Consider the following 11018-nt stretch of genomic DNA (forward strand, 5'->3'; position numbering starts at 1 on the left):
CAGCATACACCATCCCCCCACAATAGCCCTATTTATGATTGGGCAAAATTGCTTTCCATGCGCAGAATAAAATCGCGCGCGGCCGAGGAAAAATCCGCGGGGGTTGGATACACGCGGTGCTGCGACCTGCGCTAACCCTCTTCAAACGCAATTCTCTCGTGTGAACAGCGTCTAGGACGTCCCGCGCGCACATTTCTATTATCTGGATTAATCAGTCAATCGGAAATGTTCCTCGACCGTCCGATTTTCTTTGCAGTACACGCTGGCAAAATTTAGGGAAAAATTAAATATGGCGAGAGGCCGCGGTCATGCGTACCACGCCGCTTCCAACTCCGTTTTCCTGTTCACCAATCAGCGAATGTGAATTCGTTTCAAAGTCATTTCGTCTGGAGCGCCATCTACATTCGTGGATGCGATGTGCCTGTCATATAAATTTTCTTATTATTTATGTGTTTCGATGGAAAAGATGTTCTGATATATTTTGTTATTAGGATATTTGTCATTTACCGTTTTAATAATATAAGTACGGTGTTCAATTTTACTGCAGAATCGCACATAATATTTGAATAGTTACAGTGACTTTCAAAATATGGCTATGTCAAACGTGTGAAATTTACTTTGGTTGAGATTATAAGGAAACTGGAATTCTTGAGAGATTTGCAATTTTATTATAAATGTATATAAAAGTAAAGAAATTAGCAAGAAATACTTATACTTAATTGTGTTAAACACATTATTTACATAACCATGTCTTATTACATACATAAAGTTTTAAATACAGTATTGTACTTAAACAGTACTTAATATTGTGATGTTAAATATTTACATCCCTTGACTCGTTTGCTTACATTAAGCTCAAGGTTCAAGTTTTCAATGTAAGAGCTTGTAGTTCAATGTCTTTCTCCAATCTAAAAACAGGATAACATGTCATTGACTATAGAATTTAATTATATAGAGTCAACATTTAACATTATACCTTTTGTGATGGTCCGTAATAACGTTATAAACATTCAAGAAATTTTTAAGACCATTATTAACATTCTCATTTCGGGGTCCAATTAAATCTATAAGAGATTTTAAATTATCACAACAAGATATTACAGTTTCCATTGTTTCTTCCCATTCCTTGGGTATCTTGAGAAGAATTACATTATCACAACATAATGTGTCATTATTTTGTAGAAAGATATATAATTGAGATAAAATATTTTCTGCCTTTTTAACATCCTCAGATTCTGTAATTAAAATCGTATTTAATTTAATATTTAGTTTCCTAAAACAGTTCTATAATATTTCAGTAATATAAATGTATATCAATAATATTTACTACTATATTTCTTTATATCTGCAAGTTGAGAATCTATTTTGTTTTATAACAAAGTTAAACATACTGTTCTTCTCCCTGATTTTTAATTCAAATAATTTAATTTTTTTCGATTAACTTCTTTAACCATTGTTGCTAATTTTGTGTTAATTAATTTCTCCTTTTCCTGTATCTTTCGTTTCAATATAATCGCTGTCATCAGATTCTATAAACATTTGTCACACAAATAACTTATTTTTGTATCCAACTGAGAAGGTGCCATTGATATCCATTTATTGCAAAGACTAAGGAGTGATGGTATCTGCTATAAATGCAAAGTTATTAAAAAATAAATTAACATATTATCTACATAAATACATTATCTGTTGCCACACACCTTGTTGATTAAGAAATAAATTTGTGAGAAGGTTATTAGCCATTGCTAACTGTGCTTAGGGTAATGCTAAAGACAAATTATTATTTGGAGTTGGTAAAATCCTTCAACCAGGCATCATTCCTCCTTCCCATGAATTCATTCCTCCACTTCCACCAATTTCTTCTAGGTTATTAAAGTTTCCATTACCAAAAGGGAGACATTTTATTCCTCGATTTAATGCCATGACATCTAAACAGATAATAAAAGTAAAAGGAACAACTAAAATACATCAAAATAGAAATAAATAGTCGTAACTTTTTCGTTTAACATGTTACATACCAAATGACGCCGTGTAATGTGATTAACTGTTAAATTTCAACGAACTCCGTTATTGAAAAACTTTCTGTTAGATTGACGAGAGAAAAGCTATAATATTTTAGAAAACTTGACAGTACAAAAATATAGGGTTAACAGAAATGCTTGAAGAAGTGCAGACAGTAATTGTAAGGGCCTATCGCGAATGTGAAATAGACTGATGAAAACAAGCAGCATTCAAAATGGTCGATTCTGTTAAGAGCCTTTACTTCTGATTGGCCAATTCAATATCCACATCCTCCTTAATAGATAAAAGCAAAAGGTTTACTTAAATTTTAACACTTCATCATTAAAGATTATGAATAAAGTAAAATTAAAAAATTGAAAATAAATATTTACTTTGTTTAAACAAGGAAGTAAAATTTTTTTACTATTGAAAAAATATACAAGAGATTTCAAATACTACACAGTTTTCATGAACCAATTGATTTCAAAGAAACACAAAATATTTATATATTTGTTTCTAATTAAATTATAATTAATTTTAACGCTTATCAACTTAAGTTGATTTTAATTATTGTTATATGTTTTTTTATCAAAATGGCGATGGCAAATATTAATCATTTATAAAAATATTTTCAATATTTTCGTACGGAGACTGTGTATACGAACGTAAAAGTTGTGCACGTGCAAATCACAATAAGCGTCTAAACATTTGATTTTACTGTAATTTGGTGTAACTAAATATCGAAAGTATTAGAAGTTCATTGATATTTTGTTAAATAATTTCATTAAGGTACTAAAATTACGTTACAACAAATATATAATACTTAAGGAAATTAAATACATTTTTATTTGCAATTACTTACCGGTAACGCTTGATGTTTCGAAATATTATGAAAACAAGTGGTTTTATTTATTGAATACTTTCAGAAAATAAATACTGAATTTAATGATTAAGTATAATGACAAATCAGAGATCAATTTCTTGTGGTCTTGACTTCTGTGCTGTACCAGACCTTAGTAATTGCCTTTTTGCAGCAAATTCAGCCAAGTATGTTAATAAAAATAATATGAATGGTATTATTTAATTAATTTAAGTCAAAAAGTCTCTACATATAATTTGTTCATAGGTATGATTTTGTATTTGTTCCACTCATTCATCCTTTATATAAAAGGGAATTCATTTCTGGTGCTGCAAAAGAACGCTCTGGCCCATTTACCAGACCAGACATAGTATTATGTAGTTCTGGTAAGTAAATTAATGAATGTTCATTGTTTACAAGAAAATAATTGTAATTAAATCAAATTAAATTCAATTTAATTTAATTTCCAGATTGGAATCATTTAATTATTGGTAAACTATCGCCGTATATTAGAGTTGATTCAAAAAATCCTGCTATAAAGAGAAACAGTGAAGAAACTCTAAATCAAGAATTAGCTTTAGCAAGACATCTAGGTCTTGTAGGTATCACTTTTAAGTTGATGGGTGGCATAGAACATAATGCAAACCTGGCTAGAATTATCTGTGATAAAGTAACAAGCTCGTGTACTTTACAGGTATAGATATTGGTTATATTTGGAAATTATATACTTATAACATGTAGTGTTTCTTAATTTCATTGTAGGTTTGGATACAAATACCTATGGAAAACCCAGTTAAACAAGCTTATTCTTACAGAAAACAAGAGTATAGTTCAATAGAAAGCCCATGGGAATGGTGGAATGCCTTTAGAATTATATGTGATTATGACAGAAAGATAGGTATTGCACTAATTGTAAGCCATGATCTTCCTGAACAAGAAGAGGTACTTCGCTATATCTTTATTTTCTATGTAGAATATTAAATACGTGAAGAAATCAAGTATGATAAAATTCATTTCCTTACAAGATTGATAGGTGGCTCGGAGAACCAGTTAAATGCTTGATTGTTCCTACAACCTTATTTATCACAAATAGAAAAGGGTATCCTGTTTTGAGTAAAGCTCATCAAACATTAATAAAAAAATTTTCAATGTTAGAAGTACAGTTTGTACTTACAGGAGCAAATCGTCATCAAAACATTAGTTATTATCACAATTATTTGGAGTACTTGTGGAAGGTAAACTATAAAACTACGTTTATTGTTTAGTTTAAAAATTATCTAAGTTTAAAAGTTTTCTATAGAGTTGTCAAATAAATGGACCAGTAGAAAGATTTGCTAGGGGTTACGAAGATTACTTACAATGTCCTTTACAACCACTTATGGACAATCTTGAATCTCAAACATATGAAATATTTGAAAAAGATCCTGTTAAATATACACAGTACCAAACAGCCATTCATCAAGCAATTCTTGGAATTATGTCTGAAACAAATGATAAGAACAAAAAATTGTAATATACAACATTACAATAACATATATTTATGAGACTAGATATAAAAATGTTTTTTTTTAATTACAGAGTGATAATGGTAGTTGGTGCTGGGAGAGGGCCACTTGTTTTTGCATGCCTAAATGCAGCAGAAATGGCAAACCAGAAGATCAAAGTATATGCCGTAGAAAAAAATCCTAATGCAGTATTAACGTAAGATTTTAGTTAATACAAGTTCTGCAATATTAACCTGTAAGGAGCACATTTATAATTTGTTACATATAGCTTACAGGCACTTGAGAGAGATATGTGGGAAGACAAAGTATCAGTAGTGTCATGTGATATGAGAGACTGGGATGCTCCTGAAAAAGCGGATATTCTAGTGTCCGAATTGCTTGGTTCTTTTGGTGATAATGAACTATCTCCCGAATGTTTGGATGGTGTTCAGAAATTTTTGAAAGGTATAGATTTACCATATTAAAAATATCTTTACTCCAATATTGTTACTGTTACTAACTGTTACTAATTATAATAGACGATGGCATAAGCATACCATCAACATACACATCTCATATTGCTCCTGTACAATCTTCGAAACTATATAATGAAGTAAGACACTGTAAAGACAAAGATAAACATTCCTTGGCACATTTTGAAACATCGTATGTAGTTCATCTGCAAAATAAATATGACATAGCAAAACCACAACCATTATTCACATTTAAACATCCAAATAAAGGTAGGTAATATTTCTGCTTCTTCCATTTGATAAAAATGTTAGACATTCGTTAATATAGTTATTTATAATAATTTCAGATTGTACCATTGATAATTCAAGATATGAGATTAAAACATTTGAAGTACAACAAAATTCTGTATTACATGGCTTTTCTGGGTATTTTGATGCAGTTTTATATAAGAATGTCACATTGAGTATAGAACCCAGTACTCGTAGTCCTAAAATGTTTAGCTGGTTTCCTATATTTTTCCCAATTAGGGTAATATAGAACTATAAAATATACTTTATATAATGAAATGTACATAGTTTATAAATAATTCGAAATCTAATACTATTTATATTGTAGGAACCAGTACAAGTGAAAGCAGGTGATCAAATAGTTGTTCATTTCTGGCGTCAGTCTAGCAGTAAGAATGTATGGTATGAATGGTGCATCAGTAAACCTATTCCAGGACCCATTCATAATCCCGGAGGTCGCTCTTATACTATAGGTTTATAATTTAATAACATTTATCATTCAGCTATCTCACGATCGATTTAAAATGTTTTTAATAATAAGTTTCTGATAAGAATTCCATCAGGAGTTCCTTTTTAAAGGAAAAATAACTCTGTTTGAACATTTTTAATTTTTTATAATTTAAATAAACTCTTTATAAAAATTTCTAAATTAATATAAAAATATTGAATTCCTTTTTTATTAAAAAATAAAATATACAAATATATGTAATATTATATGATATATATTATGAGAATCTGCAATATATTTAAGAAAGTGACAAAGCTTATTGTCGGGCACAAATACCAATTTGGTTCACAGAGATATACAGTTAAATAAATGTTGATTGGAGAATAGAACTTCATACTTTTCCTTGTAAATTATTCACATTGAACCTTGAGGTCACTGATACTTTACTATCCTGATAACATAAATTACATGTTATCTTCCAAGTGTGTTTCTACTGACCTCTTAACCTCACGTGATCGTACCAACGACTTCAACAATATTAAATATTTCCTAAAACTGTTAACGACCTAGTATTTATTACATTAAAATAATAAATTTTTTATTCAAATACATGTAAGTAATACAATTTTATGTATCTTAAAATAAACATACATGTTGAACGAATATTTTGCTAATTTTCGTATTTTTTTAATTTAGTAATTTACTTGATATTCTTTTTAACGACGCCTTTTTTATATAAAAGAATTCCTCATTTTTTCATGTTTGTCAGCTAAAATTATAACTATTATATATATTTTATAGATAGGAAACTTATATAAATTTTTCGTCTGAAAGATAAAGGTTGCATTAATATTTCAATTGATATTTATTTATTTCAGTATTAAGAATTGAAACTTATATTACTTCAAAACTGTGTGGCTCATATTTATAAATATAGTAACAATAATATAATTTATACATGTAATATATGTGTAGCTTTTAAGATATTTATACAGCTAAAATTAACCTACTTAATTATATTTATACATACTTCAATCTTAATAATTATAAAAATATAGACAATACTAGAAATTTGATCATTGCTAAGACTAATAATTTTATATTAAATAATTACACATGCAATAGTATATTTGTTCCGTGTTAGCTCGAATTATACGGTGATGAAATGTATTTTACGAGATAAGAGAGACTGATAATTTAAGAAACATATGCTGCTTCATACGCATCTTTTAATCATTCATTCGTATCGCGCCTTTTCGTTCGCTCCACTACGGAAAACTTACGAACTCTGAAAAGGATGATACATTACAGATGAAACGGCTACAAGAAGGTTAAGCTGTAGAATTTCACCTGTTTAAGGTTGTGTTTAATAAATTAAAAACATAAAATGGCAAAATTAGTTGTACACATGGCAAAATATGCCGTGAGGTCATTTTCATGTGCTTCGAAGGAAAATTTACTTAGTTTTCCTATTTCGAGGATGTCTTTACATCTTTCGCGTTCTATTGCTACTACTCAATGTCTCAAAGCCGGTAAGTTGAAAAACATTTTTACTAAAAAAACTAGTTACTGACAAGAAAATTCTAATGACAAACTTAATAAAAAAAATTCTAGTACTATTGTTCAATTATTGGTCATTGCAAATGTATGCAGTATTAAAAATGTATTAAAAATTTTATAAAAGTTATCTTTGTATCACTTAGCAAAGTTTATTGTATTAAACATATTCATGTATTATTAAAGTTTACCTTATTCCATAATCTGAGTTTATAGAATAAAAATTTGTTTAATTTTAGATAGGCTATATACAGAAACACATGAGTGGATCATTGTCGATGGTAAAGTAGGAATAATTGGAATATCTGATCATGCTCAAAAATCATTGGGAGATGTTGTGTATGCTCAGCTTCCAGATGTTGAATCTGTAATAGAAAAAGGAGGTCAGAATAATTATAAATGTATCTTTTAAAATAAGAATGTGTCTGTTTGATTCTCACGTTTCACAGAAATTTATTTTTACAGCTGAGGTTGGAGCATTGGAATCAGTGAAAGCTGTTTCTGATTTATGTAGTCCAATCAGTGGAAAGGTGATAGAAAAGAATGAAGCGGTTGAAAAAACACCTGCCATAATTAATTCGTCATGTTATGACAAAGGATGGTTGTTCAAAGTAGAATTAAGTAATCTAGATGAAATCAAAGATCTAATGAATGAAGAAGCTTATAACTCATATTTAAAGTCTGATCCACATTAAACATGTTTTGTTTTGAACGTATACAAAGTTATTATTCAGTAGTAGTTGTTTACTTTTTTGCTGTTAGTAATAATTTTTAAACTGTAATAAATATAAAAAGGATTTTTATTTATTTTAAAGCATAAAATAACAAACATGTTTAATTACATGTTAGTAGATAATGTTTTATTATATGAATGTAAAACAGCTATATTTTAAAACTGATTAAGTGAAAAAAAAAAAATAATTTAACGAAATTGAATATAAATAATGGAAGTATTTATAAAATAAATGTATCATTTCCTTTAGTACAAAACATATTATGTTTGTGAGCCATGCAAAGGCACAATTTTCTATGTAAGATTAGGTGATGTGCTTACTGCGATACATGAGGTGTAATATATGAACATTGTGAATCAAGAATATGAAGCTGAGTGCAGTAGTTAGTTGATGTCTTTATTAACCACTGTGCATTTTCTTATCTTGTTATCATATTTGTACAAAGCAAACAAATGTTTTAATATACATGTTATTCGATATACGAATGACACCATTGTCGTTACAAATTATAGTAAACTTTGTGTTGTACATAAACGCATTTAAATTATAATAACATGTGTATATAAAGAAACGATTGAATGTTTTCAAATACTATTTGTAAATTTCTGAAAATTGTCTGCTTAATAATTTCCATAGTACCATCCTTTACCCTCCTTTCGAAATCTATCGTACGTCTCATGGATATTGTACATATTTTACAATAATACCAAAGACAAGGAGTGCAATAAGGGGAATATCATTGTTTAAAAGGAGTTCAATCAGTATAATATATAAAAAATAGCACTGTTGATCCTAAAAAGGAACAGTTATTAGTTAATAATAAAGATATATTTACAATCAATTACTTTTTTTCTACATAATTTACAATTGCCAACTCCTAATGGCAGTGTTAACAACGCATAATAGTTCTTCTTTAAATGTTAATTCCAATTATTTATTGGAGCAAAAAATCACATCGATATTAAATTAGATTACTTTGCCAATTATAATTGGTAACTGTACATATTTAACACAATGCTTATTACACCAGTATTATCGTACTTCCTAGTTACAATTATCAATAAACACGTTGTAACAGAATCGAGCGGACGATTAAATAGGATGGACACATACAAAGATCATTGATTTAGGGATATATTTAGAAGAGACAATTTTCGTGTTTTTTTCTTTTTCGAGATAATTATGTTTGCGATTTTCGTAAGTTGTTCCAAAATTATCAGACCGACACGTTCTACAAGAAGTTTCGAAGATAGATGAAATTACAATAAATAAAATATTATGGTTTTCACTTGTGTTTACCCAAACAGCAACATGGGATTTGAAGTTGTTCAAAGCTTCATTGGTAATCATTAAATTTCGACTCAAATATATTATACATTTCATGTACAAGTATAATCTAATTTGGAATAAACATAGTAATAACTAAGATAATAGCATGGAAATATATAACGGTTACAATACTTGAATGGAACTTTTACATTCTGTCGTTACGCATATTACAGAAGCCGTAGACATTAAGTCCACGTAAGGTAACATTCATACATTCCATTTAATTTGCTATCTGGGTGTCTATTCTGAGGTATGTGGTTTACTAAAAATGTAAAAATGTAAGACTTAATACAGTTACGAAGAGGTAGACATTCATATGCGAGTTAAATAAACATTAACCGTTTTGAAAGTATTTTAAGGAATCGACAACCAATAATAAATTCAGAGTTTGTTTCTTTTCGATCGATCGATTAAAAAAGAACCAGGCGATTTGAAAATTTGGGAACACGTTAATTACATTTTGCATCTATATCGAAGATTTTAAAAATTTGACCGTGGACACAAATCTTTACTCACACGATAAGTACATGCATGTTTTCGAAAATATATACGTGTATATGTATATTTATATTTATATTCTTCCGTGGTAGTAATACTCGCAGCTAACTCCTCCTGGTTTGATTCAACACTTGATTCTTAATCTAATGTGGCATCGAGTTTTTCTTTTATTTTTTTTTACGTACATCAACAAATTGTTTACATCTATATTTAATATCTTATTACGAAGTCGGTGGAAAAGTGAAAGTAGTAAAATAGCATTTTTTCCAGGTACTTCTTTGATAGAGGATATAAACAGTAGGAGTTGCAAAGGGTGGTACTACCAGCCTACCAGTACGAGCAAAGATTTCTGTTCTTGTTGCCACACTTGAGCCTCGAATCTAGCACGTGTAATTACCGATGGCTTAGATACCACAGGCGTCGAAAAGACAACCTTCACAGCACTGAAAAGTTTCTGACTATTGACTAAACAATAATAATCTATTAGTGAAAAATTACTACGGTTCGATCGCTATCTTAACATTCAGTAAATATTTATCTATTTAACAATTGCGATAAGACAATATTGATCTTATATACTTAGTAATAATCGCTAGATAATGTAGGACCACATAAACCTTGCTCCAATGATTCTTTCATTTCTTAAACAGAATCTTTATTATGATACAATATACAATAATAAAATATCGCATTTTGTGGTTATTTTTTCCGCCACCTATTTGAAAAATAATAAAAGAGAAATACATGAATAAAGTTCTAAAATTAGTGAAGATATTAAGTAGCTAATGATTTTTTCTCAGTAAGCAACAGAAATATATTTATTTCATTAAACTATACACAAAATATTATAATTACATATTTAACATGATTTATACTTTACAACATAATTGGAATGTGTTAACTAGTATTTACAATATAATAGCCCTGCTGTGTGCAAGTGTGACAAAATGCAGATTTTTTTTTAATAGGAAGTTCTAAGGATGCCCAGGTGGCCGTGCGACATATATGTATATATGTATATATAAGTATATCACATGAAATTTTACTGTAGTTCAAGTATGCCCATTGAATCCCTTGCAGAAGCACGATTGACTGTAGAGTCGGCAATTCTTTGTTTATGTTTTTTTCGTTCGTGTTATTATTAGGATATCGTTTTTGTTCAAAATGAGAGCAAGGCTTCAGTGGTATGCTTAAAAATAATCGCTTCTAGTATTAGAAAAATAGCTTTGCTTATTTAGATAAAAGTTGCCTGCCCTTTGACCAATATTTTGTTAACCACCCTTTGTACTGTTTTCAAGGCATCTTGCTTACTGTTTCCCTGCGCTTGTACCCACCAACAGGGGTAGT

General features: G+C 29.2%; 2 protein-coding genes and 1 long non-coding RNA gene across 5 annotated transcripts; 2 read left to right on the top strand and 1 right to left on the bottom strand.

The window, feature by feature from the left end:
• Positions 1–19: 19 nt before the first annotated feature.
• On the bottom strand, positions 20–2236 carry LOC116433135 (uncharacterized). 3 transcript variants are annotated; one of them, XR_004236239.2, is made up of 6 exons: positions 2019–2236; positions 1701–1928; positions 1392–1628; positions 977–1235; positions 508–908; positions 20–421 (listed from the first exon to the last, which is right to left on the bottom strand). It is a non-coding gene; the product is annotated as an uncharacterized LOC116433135 (long non-coding RNA). The 3 variants fall into 3 exon arrangements; XR_004236238.2 differs by having other exon boundaries at positions 1328–1628; XR_004236240.2 differs by having other exon boundaries at positions 37–421; positions 1328–1625; positions 2019–2235.
• A 233-nt stretch (positions 2237–2469) lies between these two features.
• On the top strand, positions 2470–5591 carry csul (protein arginine N-methyltransferase 5). The gene is made up of 12 exons (XM_031990899.2): positions 2470–2790; positions 2928–3048; positions 3128–3246; positions 3331–3554; positions 3623–3802; positions 3886–4095; positions 4161–4369; positions 4439–4561; positions 4634–4809; positions 4884–5087; positions 5165–5346; positions 5434–5591. The coding sequence occupies exons 2-12, from the start codon at positions 2960–2962 to the stop codon at positions 5584–5586; spliced, it is 1869 nt and encodes a 622-aa protein (XP_031846759.1). The 5' UTR covers positions 2470–2790; positions 2928–2959; the 3' UTR covers positions 5587–5591.
• A 423-nt stretch (positions 5592–6014) lies between these two features.
• ppl (glycine cleavage system H protein, mitochondrial) lies at positions 6015–8456 on the top strand. The gene is made up of 4 exons (XM_031990906.2): positions 6015–6165; positions 6865–7085; positions 7350–7493; positions 7576–8456. The coding sequence occupies exons 2-4, from the start codon at positions 6941–6943 to the stop codon at positions 7803–7805; spliced, it is 519 nt and encodes a 172-aa protein (XP_031846766.1). The 5' UTR covers positions 6015–6165; positions 6865–6940; the 3' UTR covers positions 7806–8456.
• Positions 8457–11018: the final 2562 nt, after the last annotated feature.

This window comes from Nomia melanderi, chromosome 7 (assembly GCF_051020985.1).
Source record: "Nomia melanderi isolate GNS246 chromosome 7, iyNomMela1, whole genome shotgun sequence".
NCBI classification, from domain to species: Eukaryota; Metazoa; Arthropoda; class Insecta; order Hymenoptera; family Halictidae; genus Nomia; species Nomia melanderi.